Source organism: Nicotiana sylvestris, chromosome 9 (assembly GCF_000393655.2).
Source record: "Nicotiana sylvestris chromosome 9, ASM39365v2, whole genome shotgun sequence".
Taxonomy (NCBI): domain Eukaryota; kingdom Viridiplantae; phylum Streptophyta; class Magnoliopsida; order Solanales; family Solanaceae; genus Nicotiana; species Nicotiana sylvestris.
Window position 1 is genome coordinate 152,614,567 of NC_091065.1, and position 24,102 is coordinate 152,638,668.

At 41.3% G+C, this 24,102-nt stretch overlaps 1 protein-coding gene across 1 annotated transcript; it reads left to right on the plus strand.

Moving 5' to 3' along the window:
* The first annotated feature begins 22,403 nt into the window (after positions 1 to 22,403).
* Positions 22,404 to 22,733, plus strand: LOC138878434 (uncharacterized). Its single transcript, XM_070158113.1, has one exon. The coding sequence runs from the start codon at positions 22,404 to 22,406 to the stop codon at positions 22,731 to 22,733; it is 330 nt and encodes a 109-aa protein (XP_070014214.1).
* The last annotated feature ends 1,369 nt before the right edge of the window (positions 22,734 to 24,102 follow it).

The window sequence follows — 24,102 nt, forward strand, 5'->3', positions numbered from 1 at the left end:
GAAAATAGTTAAAAATGATTATTTAGTATTTTAAAATACAAATGATTAATCTTCGGTCAATAAATAGTATAAAATCATATGATTGGGCTATAATTGCAAAGTTATTGCAATTATAGCTAAAAGATGCCAATTTGGCCAATTATGAAATAATTTGATTCAAGTAAGACCATAAATAATAAGTTAAATCCAAATAAGCTTCTGAAATCATTTGTAATGCCATTTTATAATTATTTATTGGAAACCAAAATGTTGAATAAATAAATAAAATACAGGAAAATTGTAGAAAATACCAATTGCTATTAATGCATGATTTTGAAAGTATAAATGCAATTTTAAAATATTTTGGGGAAAAATTGGGTATCAACAGCTGCCCCTCTTTACCCGGGATGGATGAAAGAGTTTTCGGGTAAAGAAATGATGGCCAATTTTGACCGAGCAAAACGGTTCGAGAGATTAGGCCGTACTCCGGCTTTTGAGCTGCCTACATATCCTTGGTCTTACAGAAATCAGGCCATGCATAGTTCCAGATTCTTCGGCAAAGTATACCAATGAAGTCATTTAAAGAACGGACGCAACATTTATGGATGGGTGAGTGAACGATTTACGGTAATGGTTAGGTTTGATATGGATGAGAGAACTGGAGCGAGATCGCTCCTGCTGGGATAGCCGTTGCTCGCCAGGTTACCTATAAATAGAAGCACTACCAATATATACTGTACATAAATTCAAACATGATGCAAGTTCCCGTTGGACTATGAAAATTGTCTTATGGTTAGGGATAGAGTCCTTAGACCATGATGTCCTGGGACATGAATTGTTTGATGAGAGATTCACTGGCCATGAAATTATGTTCTCGGGCCATGAAAATGGTGCCTCCGAACCATGACGCCTTTGAATAATGATATGCAAATTTGAGAGATCCTCAGGACTTGACATGGTGTCTTCCAACTATGAGGATGATGCCTTTAGACTATGACGCCTTCGGATAGATTGGCAATATTTCGGCGCATGATATGCAATAATATGATGTTAACAAGACAAGGCTTAGTCTTGTGAAATGGAGGACAGAGCTTAGCTCGATTGGAAAATAAATAGATAGTAAAGTAGAGCAACATCTGTGCAAAACGGGACAGTGCTTTGTCCCATGTGAATATGGAGGCAAGGATTAGCCTCATGCAAGTTGGGGAGGCAGGGACTAGCTTCATACAGGATAAAGTCAATGATTAGACTCATGCAAATAGGGAGGCAGGGATTAGCCTCATGCAAGTATAGATTCAAGGATTATAATCGTGCAAGTAGGGAGGCAGAGATTAGCCTTATGCAAGTATGGAGTCAAGGATTAGACTCATGTAGGTATAGAGGCAAGGATTAGCCTCATGCAAATATGGAGTCAAGGATTAGACTCATGCAAGTACGGAGGCAAAGATTAGCCTCATGCAAATGGGGAGTCAAGTATTAGGCTCATACAGGTATGGAGTCAAGGATTAGACTCATGCAAATAGGGAGGCAGGGATTAGCCTCATGCGGGTATGGAGTCAAGGATTAGACCCATGCAAGTAGAGAGGCAGGGATTAGCCTCATGCAAGTATGGAGTCAAGGAGTAGACTCACGCAAATGTGGAAACAGGGATTAGCCTCATGCAAGTATGGAGTCAAGGATTAGACTCATGAGAATAGGGAGGCAAGGATTAGCCTCATACAGGTATGGAGTTAGGGATTAGACTAATGCAAATGGGGAGGCAAGTATTAGCCTCATGCAAATGGGAAACAAGGGTTATCCTCATGCAAATGTGGAGTCAGGGATTAGACTCATGCAAGTGGGGAGGCAAGGATTAGCCTCATGCAAGTATGAAGGTAGGGATTAGCCTCATGCAAGTATGGAGTCAAGGATTAGACTCATGCAAATAGGGAGTGAGAGATTAGACTCATGCAAATATGGAGGCAGGGATAAGCCTTATACAAATTAGGAGTCAGGGATTAAACTCATGCAAATAGGGAGACAGAGATTAGCCTCATGCAAATGGGGGACAGGGATTAGTCCCATGCAAAGAGCGAGCAACAAATAAGAGTAGTGTATGTCTTAGTTGGAGATGTATTCGATGTCTGATGTACTGATTGATAGTGAATTATCTTTGTGTATACATGTTTTGTGAATGCTATCGTTACATCAAATGTGCCTGCGTTCAAAGAAAAATTGTAAGTTTTGTGAGGGGAGGTTGGTTCATGCTTCGTCCGCCGGTCTTGCTTGGCTTCGTTCTGAAAGCCTTTCGAGTTCCCCTAGGTAACACCTGACTGTTATGAATATAGAGTTTTCGAAAATATGCAATTGTTGATAAAATAGAGTTGTTTTAGAAACGTATTGATTTATCGAGTAATTTTGATGAACTAGTACTGTAACACATCTCAATGGCATTGCAACTATCTTACATTGGAATTTTGAGGGTCCTCCTCAAAATTCTGCCCCAGTTTGGTAGATGATCTTGTGACCGTTTGCGGATAGTGGATCTTGCTGAGCCTTCTCCAGAATTTTGAGAATCCTTCTTAAAATTCTACCCCAGTTTCTTAGCTGATTACTAACCTTCTGGAACATGTCGGCGCTGGCTGGACTTGTTCCAGAATTTTGAGGACCCTACTCAAAATTCTGCCCCAGTTTTTGCTCTTGGGGAAATTAAAATTTTATTATGATATGACCAAACCCATAAGGCTTCCTACGTATCCCCTCTTAAATGGGAATCAGGTCAAGCGTAGTTCAATTACATCAGAAGAGAAAAATGTACATAATCTAAGCATAGTATCTCTTGATTGCATCTGAATTGATGGTTTTGGCAAGATTTCTCCATCCATTTCCGCAAGTAAGGACTAGAAGGGGGATAACACTTCATAAATATGCTGAGTCTAAGGGAGGGGACACATTTAGGAGCATGCTGATGAAGTAATGAAGTTAACATATCGGTTGCAAGTTGAACAACAAAACCATAAGTAAAAATAGACTAGAAACAAAAGGAATTGAAGAAATAAAAGAAACATATTGGTTTTGGAACTTGAATTGAAATCTGGACATACCGGCAAAGTGACAGCAAACAAAAAGTAAAGAATGGGAGAGCACAATAGTTAGCCTTGGCTTGTAGCCGGGTAACATAGAACAGTAGTAAGTAATCACAAAAGAGGGCAGAGAGATTGTAGTGTGTGTGAGAGAGTTTTGAACCAAATGTGTTCGTGTCTGTGTGTGTTAATGAGAATATAGTTTGAAACTAGGTAGAATAATAAGGTAAGAATCAAAGTTAAGCAGTAATTATGGAACTATGTATCAATTAGTATAAATTTAGTAGAAGTACTCCCTTAATTAAGGGAGTTAACTTCAAATGGTAAAGACAAATAAGGAAGGAGATCATATGAGACTGGAATACAACACATAAGGAAATAAGCATAGTACAGAGCATGTAATAGAGGCTAGGTTTGACAGATTCTAATTAAGGAAACTAACTAAGAATCAATTTGATAGCATAATCAGCCACAAAATAAGGCAAGAAATATTTCAAAGGTTGAAAATCAGTAAGGAGATCATCACAAGAGATGAGTGAAAGGTATCAATTACAGGAAATTAGAGATTCAAATAGGAATAGTAAGGATTAAGGGAATTAACACAAATTACTGTAAAATAAACGAAATAATCACAGCATAGGCAAGAAGGAATAAAATCAGAAACCCTAATAAGCATAGTAAAGTAAAAATCACATAAAGTTAGGAATTCAACTAGAAGGAATAGTACTAATTAGAGGAATTAACACAAATTTATGTTAATAAACAGAATAAACATAGTATAGGCAGAAAAAGAAAAATCAGAAACCCTAATGAGCATAATAGGGTAAAAATCATAGAAACATAGAACCTATTCATGAATAACAGAGATGTGAACAAATTAAACGAACAAATAAGCAGGGACGTTTCTCAGAATCCAAGATTAAGACCAAGAATTGGGGTTTTCAACATAATAAACCAGATAAAAGGAAAAACTTAAATGAACCGTTTAAACATGGTAAAAATCATAGATTAATACCAAAAATCAGAAGAAAAAGCGTTTTGAAAAGGGGTTAAGAAACCATTGTTTTGAAGATAAAGAGACGTCTTTTGAAAAATCGGAAAGATTATCAAGAAAACAGAAAAAAATCACTCAAAATTTACTCAGATCTATTACAGATCTAAGAAATCAGGAGCTAATAGTTAGGGTTTCATAGAGACAACCCAGAAAGAAAGAGAACCGGCCTAGAAACCACAAGTTCTAGCCAGAGATGGTAGAATCATACTCGGACGGCTATGGACAGTCTGAGAATGACATAGAAACCATGGGAGGTGAGTGAACCGACTTCTGGTTCCTTAAAGGACCTCAGGGTAGCAACAAATGGCATAGGAAGAGAGACATTTGGCTGGGGATGGTGGTGAGACCACCATTGTTACCGGTGAACCAACAGCCGGTGAGAGGACCTAGGTTTAGCGGAGAGGATTTTGAGAGAGGCGAGAGATGTAATGGCGGAGAGAATGAGAGCACATGAGAGGATGGGAATGAGGGTTTGGGAGGGGGGTAGTCATTTTAGTTTAATTATGGAAAAGGGTGACACTAAACCGTTGATTAGAATTGATAAGCGGTCCAGATTGGACTAGGGATAAGGTCGGGTAGGATTTAGGTTTGGACTTGGGTCTTTAGGCTAATTTAATTGGGTTGGGATCTGATTCAATTAGGCTAGAATTGAAAAATGGAATTGGCTATTTGTTAAATACCCAATTAAATTAAATAAAATAATTTATAAAAATAGCTGATAATTGTAAAAAATGAATTTTATGCATGGAAACTGCTAAAAATGACTACTTAGTATTTTAAAGTACAAATGATTAATTTTCGGTTAATAAATAGTATAAAATCATATGATTGGGCTATAATTGCAAAGTTATTGCAATTATAGCCAAAAGATGCCAATTTGGCCAATTATGAAATAATTTGATTCAAATAAGATGATAAATAATAAGTTAAATCCAAATATGCTTCTGAAATTATTTGTAATGCCATTTTGTAATTATTTATTGGAAACCAAAATGCTGAATAAATTAATAAAATATAGGAAAATTGTGGAAAATACCAATTGCTATTAATGCATGATTTTGAAGGTTTATATGCAATTTTAAAATATTTTGGGGAAAAATTGGGTATCAACAGTGTCGATCCCAGGTTCAAACCAGTGAAGCAAAAAATTAGGCCTCAGTCCGAGGTAAAACATGCGTTCATCAAAGACGAGGTAACAAAACTCCTAAAAATAGGATCAATTAGGGAGGTAAAATACCCCGAATGGTTGGATAATGTAGTAGTGGTTCCCAAAAAAGGAAATAAATTAAGAATATGCATAGATTATAAAGACTTGAATAAAGCATGCGCCAAAGACTCATTCCCATTGCCCAACATCGATTGCTTGATCGATGCCACGACCGGCCATGAGATCCTCACTTTTCTCGATGCTTACTCCGGATATAATCAAATTCAAATGAACCCAGAGGACAGGGAAAAAACTTCATTCATCACGAAGTATGGTACATACTGTTATAATGTAATGCCCTTCGGGCTAAAAAATGAAGGAGCTACGTACCAACGCCTAGTTAATAAGATGTTCGAACATCAAACGGGACAATCTATGGAAGTTTACATTGATTACATGCTAGTTAAGCCCCTGCGTGTAGAGGACCATTTGTTGACTCATTTGCAAGAAACATTCGATATCCTTAGAAGTTACAACATGAAGCTCAACCTCGAGAAATGTGCCTTCGGAGTAGGATCAGGCAAATTTTTAGGCTTCATTGTGTCGAATAGGGGGATCGAGATTAACCCCGACAAAATCAAGGCCATTGAAGAAATCACAATGGTGAACAATGTAAAGGCCGTAGAGCAGCTGACCGAGCGGATAGCGGCCTTAGGCCGATTCATCTCGAGATTATCAGATCAGAGTCATCATTTCTTCTTCTTGATCAAGAAGAAAAATAGCTTTGAGTGGACTCCGGAATGCCAACATGCTTTAGAGGAATTAAAGCGGTATCTCTCGAGACCGCCTTTGCCACACACCCCAAAAAAAGATGAAAAGTTGTACTTGTATCTGGCTGTATCCAAAGTAGTGGTATGTGGTGTGTTGGTTCGGGAAGAACAAGGTACGCAATTTCCTATTTATTGCGTAAGTCGGACTCTAGGTTATGCTGAAACCAAGTATCCACACTTAGAAAAATTAGCTCTTGCATTAATAAGTGCATCTCAGAAATTAAAACCTTATTTTCAATGCCATCGTATATGTTTTTTAACAACGTACCCCCTTTGAAATATCTTGCACAAACCTGAATTATCGGGCAGATTGGCCAATGGGCCATCGAGCTCGGAGGGTATGATATCGAGTACCAACCCCGAACGTCTATCAAGTCCCAAATTTTGGCGGACATTTTAGCCGACATTATGCCTGCCCTCATGCCCAAGGTAAAGAAAGAACTCTTGCTAAAAATTGGTAGATCATCTGAGGTATGGACCCTGTTCACCGACGGTGCCTCGAATGTGAAAGGTTCTGGGCTCGGCATCATTCTGAAACCTCCTACGGGCGGCATGATTAGGCAATCTATAAAAACTTCAAAATTTACTAACAATGAGGCTGAGTATGAGGCTATGGTTGCAGGTCTCGAGCTGGCCAAGATCCTAGGAGCAGAAGTCGGCGAAGCAAAATGCGACTCCCTTCTGGTAGTCAACCAAGTAAATGGGAGCTTCGAGGTTCGCAAGGACAGGATGTAAAGATACTTAGACAAACTTTAGGTCATATTGCATCGCTTCAAAGAATGGACTATGGTCCACATTCCTTGTGATCAGAACAGTGAGGCTGAAGCACTCGCCAACCTAGGGTCATCCATCGAAGAAGATGACATACTCCCAGGGGCTGTCGTACAGTTATCCAAGTCGGTGATTGAAGAACGCCACGCCGAGATCAACTCAACAAGTCTAACATGGGACTGGAGGAATAAATACATCGACTATTTGAGAAACGGGAAGTTGCCCACAGACCCAAAAGAATTGAGGGCCCTTCGAGTAAAAGCATCTCAATTTTCACTTGATGAAAATGGAACACTATATTGAAGGACCTTCGACGGACCTCTAGCAGTATGCTTGGGACCGAGTGACACCGATTATATACTTCGATAAATCCACGAGGGCACTTGTAGAAATCATTCCAGCGCCAATTCTTTGTTTCGAAAGGTGATCAAAGCAGGCTATTATTGGGACAGTGTGGAGAAGGACACCTAGAAATTCGTTCGAAGGTGTGACAAATGCCAAAGGTTTGCGCCAATGATTCATCAACCCGGTGAACAACTACATTTAGTCTTATCACCATGTTCATTCATGAAATAGGGGATGAACATCGTTAGCTCACTACCAGCGGCGCTAGGTAAAGCTAGATTTATTCAGTTTATGATTGACTATTTCTCAAAAGGGGCAGAAGCACAGGCTTTCAAGAAGATAAGAGAAAAATAAGTCATTAACTTCATCTAGGACCACATCATATGCCGATTCGGGATCCCCTTTGAGATTACATGTGATAATGGGAAGCAGTGCATAGGCAGCAATGTGACGAAATTCTTCGAAGACCATAAAATCAAGAGGATCCTATCAATGCCCTATCACCCATGTGCAAATGGACAGGCCGAGTCCACGAACAAGACCATCATCCAAAACTTGAAAAAGAGGTTAGAAAATGCGAAGGGAAAATGGAGAGATGTATTGCCTGAGGTAATATGGGCATACCGAACAACTTTAAAGTCAAGCATAGGAGAGACACCGTTCTCTTTGGTATGCGGGTCCAACGCCTTAATACCAGTTGAGGTTGGAGAGCCAAGCGCCAGATTTCGACATGCCACCGAGGACTCAAACAGCGAGGCCATGACTACAGCTCTCGAGCTACTAGATGAAAAGCGAGGGGCTGCACTAGTCTGAATGGGCGCACAAAAATAGAGGATCGAGAGGTATTATAATAAGAGAACAAACCTTCGATACTTCAGAGTTGGGGACTTAGTCCTAAGGAAAGTCACCCTTAACACTCGAAACCCGAACGAATGGAAGCTAGGCCCAAGCTGGAAGAACCGTACCGCATCCTCGGAGTAGTATGAAAGGGTCCAACAAACTTGGCACCATGGAAGGCGAGCAACTTCCAAGCAATTGGAACATATCGATGCTCAAACGCTACTATTTCTAAGGTATAATATGTCTCATATTAATTTCTTACAGGTGTTCGATGGGAGATGCTGAAGCACCCTTCGACTCGAAGACCTTGGGTTTTAAGACATGTGTTGCACTCTTTTTCCCTTCGATCAGGTTTTTTCCCAAATGTATTTTACCGGCGAGGTTTTTAACGAGGCAACATCCATATGCTACCTAAGGAGAACTCATCAAGTATTCAAGGCTTCTCCTCGACCAACCTCGAATACTGGGGGGCATCACCCCGGGAGGTCACCTCTTTAAAGAAATCGAACTATTCCTAGGAAAGGCAAAAAAACATGTATGCATATATCAAGTAATTGAGAAAGCCTCTTTGCTTAGCAAAACACTTTGTGCATCGAAGAAGTTCACTACTTTCTCATAAGACGACTCAAGGGCCAAATTCGAACACTCGGGGACTGTTATCGACAGTCAGCTCATCAAGCCATCGAAAACTCGAATTTGTAAGACCTCGATCAGGAAACTTCGAGCTTGTAAGCCCTTAGTGAGGAAACATCGAATCTGTAAGACCTCAACGAGGCATGCCCAAACTTATAAGACCTCAATGAGGAAATAGCGAGCTTATAAGACCTCAACGAGGCGTACTCAAATTTATAAGACCTTAAAAAGGCATAACCTCGATATGAAGGCCAAGGCTATATATTCGTACTTGTAAGACCCCTAAAAAGTCATACCCTCGATATAGATGCCAAGGTCACCGCACCTGAGGGCTAAAGGCTACGACCAAACATAAAGACTAAGGTCGAACTAAAAGGCTACGACTGAATTAATGCAGCTTGGAGATGTCTGACCGCCGCCATAAAACTTAAGGCCTTCAAATACTTCGAAAATACTTTGAAAAAAACCGGTAATTAGGCTACCCTATGCATAAGCAAAGAAGCATCGATAATATTAGCTTCGAACAATAAAAAGGCTTCGAAAACAATCAACCTTCGATGAAAAGGTCTCGAAAACTCAAACTTCGAGTGAACCTCCCAAGGTACTCAGCTATCGTCATATATCGACTCACAATCGAGGTTCTCGTTTGAGCCGTCGAAGGGTCGGACGAACATAAAACATGCCAAGGCATAATCAAAACTTCAAAAGTCTTTAGCCAAAATGAAGGAAAACTATAGTCATATTAGAGGTCGCATCGACCCAATCTAAAAAGAGCCTAAGGGCCAATGCGTAAGTGCCTAAGGGCCAACCTAAAGAGCCTAAGGTCCAATGCATAAGAGCCTAAGGGCCAACCTAAATAGTCTATGGGCCAATCTAAAGAGCCTAAGGGCCAATGTGTTAAAAACGTAAGGGTCGATAGCCCCTGGTCGAAATTTGACTCGAGGATCGAACCCTGAACGGTCAACTATTATCGATCATTCATCAAGCATGAAAACCTAAGGGGTTTATATTATAAGTCCGACACATTGGACTGGTTATTGACAATCATCAAAGTTTATTCCAAAAAGGCAAAGGGAAGACAAGAAATGATGAAAAGCAAAGATCCTTATATATAATAATAATAATAATAATAATAATAATAATAATAATAATAATAATAATAATTATTATTATTATAAAGGTTCACAAAGACATATTTGCAAGGCTCACTCTTGGAGCCCTTACACAAAAAAGGAACAAATAAAAACCTAATCTACCGCCGAGGTCACTTGACCGGACAGAGTTCCCTCAGAGGTAGAGCCTTCAACGGCTTGTCCGTCGACCCCTGGAATATTACGGCCTCCTCCCCCTCGGGGACTTCACCTTCATATTCATCATCCTCCACCGCTGGCCGAACCACTCGCTGAACCATAGGAAGAAGGCAGAGCTACCGATTATTCCTCTAAGGCGTTCACCCTCTCGATTTCAACAGACAAATCAATACCCCCTGTATGTACATCCTCGAGAGACTGTCTCCAAAATCTTAATTAGGCATGATCTAGGGCTCGGGTTCAAGCTCGACCTCTTCAGATACCTTCTTGGCTCGAGCATTTGCAGTAGCAATATCTTCTTGGTACGAGGATATAAGTGTTTTGTCTTTGGACTTGGCTGTAGATAGCGCGACGACCGATTCAGCATGAAAATCCTTATACTTACTACTATCCGCCCGTGCATCCTGAAGATGATGCTCAACTAAGGTCAACTTCCCCTAGAGGGTATCTCTCTCGGAGGCTATCTCGTCCACAGGTTGCTTGAGTCCGAGAACCTCAATATCCATGTCTCTGAGCCCCTCTCTCATCAGAACATCTTTCTTCTCAAACTACAAAAATCAACACAAAGGTGATAAATGTTAAAGTTGGAGAAGCACGAAAATGAAAAAATATGAAGATTGTATTACCTACTCGGCATGATCGGTTCGCTCTCGAGATGCCATCTCCAAACGAGCCTAAAGGTCATGAAGTTCTTCCTTCTTTTTGGTAAAAAGAGGTCTGAGATTGTCAGCCTCTAATGAGAGCCTCCTACACTCTTCCTCATAGTGGGTCAACTCAGCTTGGGACTTAGCAAAGGCTTGATCGTAAAGAACTATAACCTAAAAACGTAAAAGTATAAAATCAGGAAGATGAGGATCAGTGCTCAGAGCATAGTCGACGAATGAGTACCTGTTTATAAAGCCTCTCGGCTTCTTTGAAAATGAGCGAGGCATTAAGATCGGGGTTTTCTTCGACCCTAGTAAAGAATCCTTCAAACATGTCATTCTCCACGAGGGACGCCCCTTCATCAGAAATCTCTCTATTATGAGCATCCCGTATCTCCCTCGGAGAGAATCCCTAACCCGGCAGGGAAATACCCACATCAACAACTCCAGTTGGATCGATCAGGGCCTTCTTTTACCTCCGAGGAGCCTCAGAACTGGGCTCCCCTAACTTATCTACCGAATGCCCCTCGGCTCGGGAAATGTTTTGGCCGTCAACCGGCTCTGGGACATCATTTGACCTACCCTAGAGAGCCTCTTCAGCCCAAGGTGGGACTGCATCAGCAACTTCTAGTGTAGAAGCCTTTGGCTCAACAGCCATCGGCTCAGCAAGGTCCGAAGCAGTCACGCTTCCTTTTCCCCCGTGTTCTAGTGAGGAGTCATCTTTCTCTTCACCCTCAGCTCGGGGGCTCTCTACTACTTCCAAAGTTAAGGCCGCTAAATCGACCTTAGGCTTTTGAACTTTAGCCTTCTTCGGCTTCGGGGACTCAGCTGGTGATTTCTTCTTTGTCTTTTTCTCCTTAGCAGGCTTCGGGGTATTTGCTTCCCTAGACGGGGGGTTCTCTCATCAAAACGGCCTCTCCAAGGCCTGCATAAGCACAAAGGGTGAGAGTACTATCAAGATATATCTTCTCTAAGGAGCTCGAATATGACAGAAATAAAAACTCACCATGGTTTTTGGCATTCCAACGGGTCTTGGCCAGATCACGCCACACGCTCTTCACATATGGGCAGGTCGAATCGAGTTGTCGGACCCAGCCCGAGAGATCCTTGACAGCATTGGGGTACCACTTAATAGCTGCATCACCGAAAGGAGTTAATTCGAAGGCAAGAAAAGATATTCGATTAGCAAAACATGTTTACCTACGTTTCATATTCCATTCCCCAGGGAATGGCATTTTCTCAGCGAAGATCAGGTCTGAGGTCTTGACTCGGACAAAGCGGCTCATCCACCCTCGATCCTTGTCCTCGTCAATGCTAGCACAAAAGGCCTTCGGGGATCAACATTTTAACTTAATCAGGCCATCTCGATAAAGTCGGGGGATATATAGTCTAATCAGATGATAAAGGGTAAAAGGCATCCCCTCGACCATGTTCAAAAAATACCTATTAGATAAACGATGCACCAGAATGATGGATAGATTTGTCCAAGCGTCACCCGATATTGTCTACAGAAATCGAGGATTACTAGGTCTATCGGTGGCGAAGAGGCTTCTACCGGGCCTAAGGTGAAAGGATATGTGTATACACTAAGAAAACCAACTTTGTGTTTGGTTATGTCTTCTTCACATGAAGGAACGTCTACTTGCACCCCCCCCCAATGGTAGTCAACCTTCACTTTCTCAGTTTTAGTTATTAGGATGACGTATCGAGGAATAGGTTCGTATCGTCTCGGAACAGAGGAAGGTTTTTCGACCTGGAAATCAGAAGATGTTTTGACAAGGCCCAGGAATACACTCCTCAATATGAGGTAGAACTACCGTTTTGCTCTTAGATGAGCATGATGACAGAGGGGCTTTCTCTTTTTGGGGAAAAGTTTTAGAGATTTTTGACATTCTTACTATAAAATCTCAGAAGGAGAGGAAGAAATTGGTTGAGAGATGAACACAAGGAAGAAGTGAGCGTATAAACACAATTGCTAAAGATCCGAAGATGTTGTGAAAGGTAAAGGTTTAAGGAATGAAGGATTGAGGCAATTATAGGGATACGTCATGTGTGTTGAAGAAGGTAAAAGGACGGCCAACCACCGTTTTCGATTTAAAGCTTTTCGAGAAACATACAAGCGTGACTTTTCTGTCACATCAATCACTACCTCACGTGACTAGCATCATGATGGGGACATTGAAGAGTCAAAGAATTCAAATTGTTTCTTATCATTTCATTCTAAGAAACGCGGGGACTATTTGTGTGCAGTCGAGCACCCGATATCAAGGCCTCTATGTCTTGTCAAGCCCAATCTCGAGGGGCTCGGAGTAAAAACTAAAGTTCGACCCCGAAATGCATACCTCGAGAAAGCATGTCGAAGGCTCTTCGCGGCCTACCTCGAGGCAGTATAAAATCGATGATTGTCATGGAAAGGCGGGAAAACTCCCAAGGACATGTGGTTAGAGCTGATAAGGTCTGCAAAGATAGTATGATCCCGTACAAGTCTATTACACATATGTACCAATAGCATCTCTATGTTATGATTAGACTTGTACTGTGTTGGGATTCAACCTTCCTATATAAAGGGGACCTAAACATTCTTGTAGGGGGACATAACATTTTTACCACATTAGAACATTTTCTGCTTTTCTCACACTCAATATTGTCTTTAACCTTTATTATTTTTCATTCATTATTCTTCATTTATTGTTATTCATATATTGCTATTATCGGACCCGAAGTCCCTGATTCCATTGAGTTCGACACCCCGATCCTTCATCAACATCGGTTTGCATATCTTATTCTCTTTACTTACGCTTAGCATCTATTGCCTAACAACTAGTACTGAAATAAATCACATATTTTTAGAACCACAAAATTAAATATAATTGTTAAAACCATTTTCAAGGTAAACATACTTTTTTCAATGAATTTTACATTTTCTAAAGCGTCAAGTATTCTACAACAAATTCAATTTGTCGACAAATATTTTTGACTGGAGGTAATAGATTGCAATCGACCCATGCAAGCATACCTAACTCTAGTAAGCTATATTAATAAAGCTGTGATGAGTCTTAGAAGGAAAACAAAGAATAAAACACAAGGACAAATACACAAATATAGCTCCTTAAATGGAATATAGGTCAACGAGAACATAATGGACAATTAGGGTGTATGATAAGAAGGAAGAAATCCTTTAATCTATAGTTGAGATCTCAAGTTTTAGCCCTATAGAAATAAAGAAATCTTTGATAGAGACTTTTTTTATTTTTAATTAATCTTATATGTGAATTGAATCTGAATCAGTCGAATCAATAGTTAGTAGATATCAAAAGACTATATTGAAAAAAACCAAGAAACACATAGAGAATATATTCTAAAGTTGCATGTCTAAGATTATTAAACAAGATGACACATGAAAATAGGTGTGTCTGACATGTTTTTTTAAGTAAGAATAGCTACAATGGAGCAAACAACTTGACTACTAAAAAATAGCTCTTTTTTGACCGAAGATTACCGAGCGAAAAATCGACCGGCAATACCGATTGAATTAGTAAAACAATAATATTTTTTTGTTGACTAAACCGACCGATTTTAGCTTTCTCCAATCGAGTCGGTCGGTAATGCGTACCAAAAAATTGATTTTTGAGAAACCAGCCAAAATAGTTTGCTATAAATATAATTAAAAATATTCAAACGCGACCGAAATTGGTGCTTTTTTGGTCAACTCATTTGAAAAGATCAACTTATTTTGGATGAGTAATATTATTTTTTAAGAAAATCCACCGAGTTAGTCAGTTACTTTAGCACAAAATGTGGTTAAGAAGTATAAATAAAAAATAAAAGATTTCAATTAACAAGAAGCATTGGTCTATTGATAGAATAGTATCCTGTCGCACTAATCTGAATTAATCGAATCAATGTGTCATGATTTTAATTTTCCTCCGTAGGATGTCGTGGAGGCACCTAGTCTCTATGACTAGGTAATCCTAAAATACATGCGGAATATAAAAGAAATAACGAATAAACACCCAAACATTCAACATCTATTATAAAGAAAACACCGCATCTCAGCATTTACAAATGTCCCAAAATCTGGTGATAATAAGTCACAAGCTCTACGAATAAGTATTGCTCGCCCCTATACAATACTATGTCTATAAAAAGGAAAGAAAATGGGATAAACTAGGTAGAGGGTTACTCCAAGGCCTGCGGATACCGACATGTTTGCCTTGAAGTCTCTGAAGCTAAGCTCTCACTAATGCCTGAACTTGTATGAGGTACCTGGATCTGCACAAAAATACATGCAAAAGCGTAGCATGAGTACACCAGTACGGTACCCAGTAAGCCCCAACCTTAACCTCGGTGGAGTAGTAACGAGATTAGGTAAAGGCCTTATTGGAATAAATAAGAAACACAACGAGTTATTTAATATTGCAATAACAATAACAATGAAAATGAACAAGTAAGGAATATACCAAAATTAACTGCACAAAACTAAGGCAAATAAAGCATCACGAAAGAAAACAAGAAATTTTATGTCAAGGAAACAAAACGACCAACACAAGTGAAGTAATAGAGAAGTACCAACAAGAATCACTATCAAGATACCGTCTCGTAGTCTCCAATGACAAAAAATATTTCACAATCTTGTGTTATATCACCGCAGGAGCCTTGCATTTAGTTTGAAATTATTTTTCCTGAAATAATATCCCGTATTTTAGCCCACCTTATTACACCGCGTGGTTTCAAGTAGTTCCCCTACTAGCAACATGTAACGACCCGCCTAGTCGTTTTTCTTTTGAGAACCCCGTCCCCATAAATAAAACTTCCCATACTTGCTTTAACTAATTTACGATCTGCGGGGATGGTTGGTTCGGGATTTGGAAGAATTTGGGTTGAAATAGGCTCACTTGATTCCTTAAGATTTTCTTAAATAGCTAAGTTTGACTTCGGTCAACATTTTTAGCAAACAGATCCAGATTTGTGTTTTGATGGTCCCGGAAGGCCCGTAGGAAAATATGAGACCTGGGCGTATGCCCAGAATCGAATTCCGAGGTCCCTAGCCCGAGTAGTGAATTTTTGTTTGAAATTGTTAAACTAAAATCCTAAGGATTTAATGAAAATGAATAATGCTTGATCATATTGGTATCGCGCCCGTATGTTAGTTCTGCAACCCGGTATATGTCCAATATAATATTTTAGTCTTATCTGTGAAATTTGGTGAGAAACGAAATTGATTTGACGTGATTCGGACGTCCGACTGTAAAGATAGGAATTTGAATTTTCTTAAGAATTTCATGCGTTTTAGTGTTGCATTTGTGTTTTAGGTGTTATTCCAGCGATTTGATCGCTCGAACAAGTTTGTACAATGTTGTTGGACTTGTGTGAGTGTTCAAAGTGGAGTCCCGAGGGCTCGGGAGAGTTTCGGGCATAGGTTGGGAGTAGAAAAGCACACCAGATTTCTAGAATTTTTGTTGCTGCTGCAGATCTCACAATTGCGAGGTAAACACGCATTTGCGATGAGGCCAACTAGGGGCAGTGGTCGCATTTGCGACATATTCTTCGCATTTGCGAACCCAGCAGGGTCCGCATTTGCGACCCCTCTATCGCAATTTCGATCAAGTTAGAGGGTGGCCCAGTTCGTATTTGTGAACATTTTGTCGCAATTGCGACTTTGCATATATAAGCCTGATGTCGCAAATGCTACATCAGAGACTTGGATACAACTTTTAAAAACGGGAATTAGGCCATTTATTTCATTTCACTTTTACACTTGGGCGATTTTGGAGCTTTCAAAGAGAGGATTTCAACCTAGCATTGTGAGGTAAGTTATTCCTACTTAATGTGAGTTTAAGACATGGGTTTAGATATATTAACACACCAAAATTATTGAAAATCATGGGATTTGAGTGAAAACCTAGGGTTTTGATAAAGGTTAGATTTAACCACGAAGTTTGTTATGGAATGAAGTAGAAATCATATATTATTGATCCTTAGGCTATAAAGAACAACTTTCTTCGAAAAATTTCGGAATCCAGGCACGTGGGCCGGGGCTTGGATTTTAGGAAACTTGTGTTTAAGGTTGGGAAATTGCTTAAATAGTTAGAATGCGATCTTGTGAGCTTGTATTGACTAGTTCCTACCTTGTTTAACTAGTTTTGGATCGTTCGGCTCCAAATTGAGAGTTTGAGCTCGTTCTTGGTATTGGAAGTACACTTTGGAGCGAGGTGAGTCTCCTATCTAATCTTGTAAGAGGGAATTGCCCCCATAGGTGATATAATTAAATAGTTGCCATTAAATGCAGGGGCTACGTACGCACTAGGTGACGAAAGTCCGTGCGTAGCTACTATTATGCTATGTCCGGGTAGACTAGAACCCAAAATCATGATTTATGTGATATTCTTGTAACTTGATATTTCATCCGGATTGTTTAAAAACATGTTGATTATGGTAAATTAGACTAATAAGAGGAACATTATCTTTTTGGCCCTTTTAAAGAGAAGTTGATATTTCTGTGAGTAATTGCTCCCCAGATATATATTCTTGTCTACCTGTTGTTGTGTTTAATTACATTTGACTGCGTCGCATGTCTGATTCGCGAGCGGGGTAATAGATGCATCTATGGTTCGCACCGTTTGACCCTCGAGAGTGCACAATTTACTTTTATGTTGGATCGGGCCGTACGACCTCGGCACTACTTGCGCATGCTTTTACTCAGTATATTTCTATGGATTAAGCTTTGTTATATGTCCTGAAATGTAAACGGCCAACTGGGATATTATCTAGGAAAGGACCTGTTATTGTTTGCTCTAAATTGTTAATTGTTTGTACTATCCATGCTTAGTATAGTTTTTTGTCATATTATATGACCCTAGTAAGTGTCAAGTCGACCTCTCATCTCTACTTCTTCGAGATTAGACAGGATACATACTGGGTACATATTGTTTATGTACTCATACTATATTTCTGTACTTAATTGTACAGGATCTGAGGCAGGTACATCTGGTTACCAGTCTGGTGCGCATTCTTGATCAGTGTTCGAGACTTCCACGGTGAGCTGCTCCCTTCATGTGCCATTCAATAGCATGATGGAGTCTCTCTTTATTTGGCTATATGTTCTATTTCAGACAATAGGATAGATTTATTCTTTTGTATATTCTACTAGTTGCTCACAAACTTGTGACACCAAGTCTTGGCACACATATTGGTAGACTATTCTTTTGGGGATTGTATAACTATTTTTGTACATTACTAATTATCAAATGATTTTAACTTCAAATTTAGAAATTTCGGTACTTGTTTTAGTAAAGTGAAAATGAGCACTTATTAATACTTCCGCGTTGGCTTGCCTGACAAGGGTGTTGGGCGCCATCATGACCTATAATGGAATTGGGTCGTGATAACATGCTATTAGAGCACTAGGTTCACGTAGGTATCACAACTCATGGGCAAACCTTATAGAGTCTTGTGGATCAGTACATAGACGTCTGTATTTATCATCGAGAGGCTATAGGGTGTTAGGAAAACTACTCTTTATTCATTCCTATCGTGCAGTTTTTAGTTTACTAAATTTCCCTCTTTTATTCTCTTACATATGGTGAGGACACACATGGATGATGTTCCATACCAGGGAGAAGCTGCTCCCACCGTTGCTAGAGGCCGAGGCAGAGGCTGGGGAAAGGCACCTGCCCGAGGTAGAGGACGAGGGCATCCTAGAGCTGTCCCAGAAGCGCCACCAGCAGATCCTGCATGAGATCCTATCATTGAGGAGCAGGGCGAGGTGCCCACAGCTGAGCCTACCCTGGCGGACTTTTTGAGAGCACCGGGTTTCTAGGAGACCATGGGTTGTATGTTGTGGTTCATGGACACCATGACTCAGGCTGGTTTATTTCCAATGAATCTAGCTACATCACAGGCGGGGGAGTGAGCACAGATCCCTACTTCTTAGGCTCCCATTCATGCATCTACAATGTATCAAACTCCTGATGCACTACTCGCGGATGGGGCTCAGCCAGTTACTGCAGTGGCGCCCGAGCCCAGACCAGCTGCGGATGGTGACTCACAAAATTTATTGGATAGATGGACTAGACTTCACCCTGTTGTCTTCGGGGGTGAGCGTCATAAGGATGCCCACGACTTTATTGATAGGTGCAGGGACAGACTGCACAACATGAGGATATTGGAGTCGTATGGGGTTGACTTTACTACTTTTCAGCATGAGCTATTCTTGGAAAGGTATATTCCACCCTCTGAGAGGGAAGATCTACGGTATCAGTTTGAGCATCTTGAGCAGGGTTAGATGTCTGTGACAAATTATGAGGTGAGGTTTTCTAAGTTGTCTCGCCATGCACTCATGATACTTCCCACGGATGTAGAGAGAATGCAGAGATTTGTTGCAGGGTTGCACCCCGGTATTCGAGCTAGCATGGCCCGAGAGGTGGAGATAGGCACTGAGTATCAGCTAGTAGTAGAGATGCTCGCAAGATTTAGGGTTATCACCAGAGAGGTAGAGAGCAAATTCAGCAGGACAAGAGGGCCCAATTTTCTGGAGAGTTCAGAGGTGCCCCAGCTAGGGTAGAGGGAAGTTCGGTAGGGGTCAGCCCAGCAGGCCCCCGTATTCAGCAGCACCACTACCTCGTTAAGGTGCTGAAGTGAGGCCTTATTTCAGTGCAATGCCAGAGAGTTCTTACAGTCCAGCAGCTATTTAGGGTTCCTCCAGCGGGTATTCTGGTCATCATGGTTCTTCCAGTGCTTACTTCAGTGCTATTCTAGAGAGTTCACATCGCCTACCAACCATTTAGGGTTCTTCTAGTGGATATTCGGGTCAGCATGCTCAGACTTCAGGGAAAAAGGCTATGGTGCCGAGAGGTTGCTACGAGTGCAGAGATCCGGGTCACATGAAGAGGATCTGCCCCAGGCTTCGGAGCAAGGTAGTACAACAGAGGCAACAACCTATGATTTCAGCACCAGTTGCCCAACCGTTTAGAGGTCGGGGCAGACTGGTAGAGGCCATCCCAGAGGTGGAGGCCATACAAGGAGAGGTCAACCAGCTACTGCTCAGTTTGGTGGAGGCCAGCCAGCTGGCGCTCCAGCCAGATTCTATGCTCTTACGGCTAGGCCAGATGCATTGGCCTCAGATGCGGTTATCACATGTATTATTTACGTCTGCGGTAGAGATGCTTTGTATTATTTGATCCAGTGTCCACCTATTCATATGTATCATTTCTATTTGCTCATTTCCTGGTTATTTCTCCTGAGCCTTTAGGCACTTCGGTTTATGTGTCCACTCTTGTGGGCGATTCTGTGGTTGTGGATCGGATTTACCGGTGCTGTGTGGTCACATTTTGTGATTTCGAGACTAGAGTGGATCTTCTGTTGCTTGATATGATCGAATTTGAGATCATACTAGGCATCGATTGGTTATCTTTATATCACACCATCCTAGATTGCCATGCCAAGACTGTTACATTAGCAATGCCAGGGTTGCCGAAGATGGAGTGGAAGGGTTCCACAGTTGATATATCTAGTCAGGTTATCTCTTTCCTGAAGGCTCAACATATGGTCGAGAAGGGGTGTTTGGCTTATCTGGCTTATGTTAGGGACACTACAACAGAGTCTCTAATGATTGATTTAGTTTCAGTAGTCCAGGAGTTCGCCGATATGTTTCCTTTTGATCTTCCTGGCATGCCACCGGATCGTGATATTGATTTGGCTCCAGGCACCCAACCTATATCTATCCCACCGTATCGTATGGCTCCTAAAGAGTTGAAGGAGTAGCTTGAGGAGTTGTTGGAAAAGGGGTTTGTTAGACCCAGTGTATCACCTTAGGGTGCACCAGTGTTATTTGTGAAGAAGAATGATGGCACTATGCGGATGTGCATTGACTACCGCCAGTTAAATAAAGTCACTATCAAGAACAAGTATACATTGCCTCGTATCGATGATTTGTTCGACCAATTGCAAGGTGCCAGGGTGTTATCTAAGATCGACTTGAGGTCAGGGTATCATCAGTTGAAGATTCGGGACTCGGATGTCCCGAAGACTGCATTATGGACTAGACATGGCCATTATGAGTTTTTGGTGATGTCCTTTGGCTTGACTAATGCCCCAGCAACATTTGTAGACTTGATGAACAGGGTGTTCAGGCCTTATATTTGATTCCTTTGTCATCGTCTTCATTGACCATATCTTTATATTCTCACATAGCTTGGGGGAGCACGAGTAACATTTTAAAGTAGTGCTTCAGACCTTGCGAGAGCAGAAGCTATATGCTAAGTTCTACAAGTGCGAGTTTTGGCTAGAGTCAGTGGCATTCTTGGGGCATGTTGTATTAGGAGAGGATATTAAGGTGGATCCCACGAATATTGAGGCAGTTCAGAGTTGGCCACATCCTACTTCAGTGACCAAGATCAGGAGTTTCCTGGGGTTAGCAGGTTATTACAAATGATTTGTGCAGGACTTTTCATCTATTGCATCACCTATGACTAGATTGACCTAGAAGGGTGCCCCTTTTTGTTGGTCCGATGATTGTGAGGTGAGCTTTCAGAAGCTTAAGATAGCTCTGACTACAGTACTAGTTCTTGTGTTGCCTTCCGGTTTTGGGATGCATATGGTATATTGCGACGCTTCGCACGTTGGATTGGGACGTGTATTGATGCATGAGGGTTGAGTTCTTGTATATGCTTCGCGTCAGCTGAAGATTCATGAGAAGAATTATCCTGTGAACGATTTGGAGTTGGCCGCAATTGTTCATGCTCTTAAGATATGAAGGCATTATCTGTATGGGGTGTCATGTGTGGTCTATACTGACCATCGCAACTTACAACATTTGTTCTAGCAGAGGGATCTCAATTTGAGGCAGCGTAGATGGCTTGAGTTACTGAAGAATTATAACATCACCATTCTTTATCATCCGGGCAAGGCAAATGTGGTCGAGGATGCCATAAGCAGGAAAGCAGAAGGTATGGGTAGCTTGGCATTCATTCCAACAGAGGAGAGGCCACTAGCTTTGGACATTCAGTCCTTGGCTAACAGACTTGTAAGGTTGGATATTTCAGAGCCCAGCTGAGTTCTTGCGTGTGTTGTTGCTCAGTCTTAATTATTGGGGCAGATCAAGGCCCGACAGTTCGATGATCCACATTTGGTAGTTCTTAGAGAGACGGTGCTACTAGGAGGTACCAAGGTGGTTTCCATTGGCGAGAATGGTGTTTTGCGACTCCAGGGTCGCCTATGTGTTCCTAATGTTGATGGTCTGAGGGAGAGGATATTAGAGGAGGCACACAGTTCGCGATATTCCGTTCATCCGTGCGCGATGAAGATGTATCGTGACTTGAAACAACATTATTGGTGGAGGAGGATGAAAAAAGACATAGTGGAGTACGTGGCTAGGTGTTTGAATTGCCAACACGTTAAGTATGAGCACCAGAGGCCGGGTGGCCTACTTCAGCAGATGCCTATACCAGAGTGGAAGTGGGAGCGCATTACTATGGACTTCATAGTTGGGTTGCCCCAGACTTTACGGAAGTTTGATGTAGTGTGGGTCATTGTTGACAGGTTGACCAAGTCGGCACACTTTATTCCGGTTGTGACTACTTACACTTCGAAGAGATTGGCTTAGATTTACATTCGAGAGATAGTCAGGTTGCACGGTGTGCCTGTTTGCTTCATATCAGATAGAGGCCCTCAATTCATTTCCTATTTCTGGAGAGTCGTTTAGAGTGAGTTAGGGACCCGTATAGAGCTTACAATTCATTCCGTCCTACACTGACGGCAATCTGAGCGGACAATTCAAATTTTGTACGACATGCTTAGAGCATGTGTGATTGACTTTGGAGGACAATGGGATCAGTTCTTGCCTTTGGTAGAGGTTGCTTACAACAACAACTATCAGTCCAGCATCGAGATGGTTCCTTTTGAGGCTTTATATGGTCGGCAGTGTCGTTATCCTATCAGGTGGTTTGAGCCTGGTGAGGCTAAGTTATACGACATAGACTTGGTAAAGGATGCCTTGGATAAGGTGAAGTTGATTCAGGAAAGGCTTCGCACAGCTCAATCCAGGCAGAAGAGTTACGCAGATCAGAAGGTGTGTGATGTATCATTCATGGTTGGCGAGATGGTCCTCTTGAAAGTCTAGCCAATGAAAGGCATTATGAGGTTCGGGAGGAAGGTCTAGTTGAGCCCAAGGTTTATTGACCCATTTGAGGTGTTGAGGCGAGTTGGGGAGGTTACTTATATGCTTGCTTTACCCCCCAGATTATCAGGAGTTCATCCAGTTTTCCATGTATCGATGCTGCGGAAGTATCACATCGGCTTGTCCCATGTGTTAGACCTTAGTACTATTCAACTAGATGAGAGTTTGGGCTATGAGGATGAGCCAGTTGCCATTGTTGATAGGCAGGATCCCCAGTTGAGATCCAAGAAGATTTTTGCGGTAAAGGTCCAATAGAGGGGCCAACTAGTCGAGGTGGCGACCTGGGAGTCCGAGGAGGACATGCGGAGCAGATATCCCCATCTTTTTCCTAGCTCAAGTACTTTTCTATGTCCGTTCGAGGACAAACATTTATTTAACAGGTGGAAAATGTAACAACCTGCCTGGTCGTTTTGCTTTTTATAACCCCGTCCCCCTAAATAAAACTTCCCGCGCTTGCTTTAACTAATCTACGACCTGTGGGGATGGTTGGTTCGGGATTTGGAAGAGTTTGGGTTGAAATAGGCTCATTTGATTCCTTAATCTACGACCCGGATTTGTATTTTGACGGTCCCGGAGGGTCCGTAGGAAATTATGGGACCTAGGCGTATGTCCGGAATCGAATTTCGAGGTCCCTAGCCCGAGTATTGAATTTTTGTTAGAAATTGTTAAACTGAAATCCTAAAGATTTAGTGAAAATGAATAATGCTTGATCATATTGGTATCGGGACTGTCTGTTGGTTCCGAAGCTCGGTATATGTCCAATATTATATTTTAGTCTTGTATGTAAAATTTGGTAAGAAACGGGATTGATTTGACGTGATTCGGACGTCCGATTGTAAAGATAGGAATTTGAATGTTCTTAAGGGTTTCATGCGTTTTGGTGTTGACTCCATGGTTTTAGGTGTTATTTCAGCGATTTGATCGCTCAAGCAAGTTTGTACAATGTTGTTGGATTTATGTGATTATTCGGAGTGGAGCCCCGAGGGCTCGGGAGAGTTTCGGGCATAGGTTGGGAGTAGAAAAGCATACCAGATTTCTGGTGTTTTTGTTGGTGCTGCAAATCTCGCAATTGCGAGATATTGATCTGTCACTACCCAAAACGATGCTGTGACGGGTACCCAGTACCTTACTCAACCGAGTACCAACGTAACATATCTTTCTTATTACATCATCATATACACGTGATCTACGGGCCTAGCAGGCCAACATAATCATTTATAAACTCAAAACATAGGTCGACAAGGCCGTACAATCCTTCACGTACACGACATATGTCTACAACCCTCTAAGAGTACATAAATGTCAAAAAGGT

Excerpts from the sequence above, each read along its gene's own strand:
- LOC138878434 (XM_070158113.1), top strand. The coding sequence starts at position 22,404 with ATGCTTAGAGCATGTGTGATTGACTTTGGAGGACAATGGGATCAGTTC.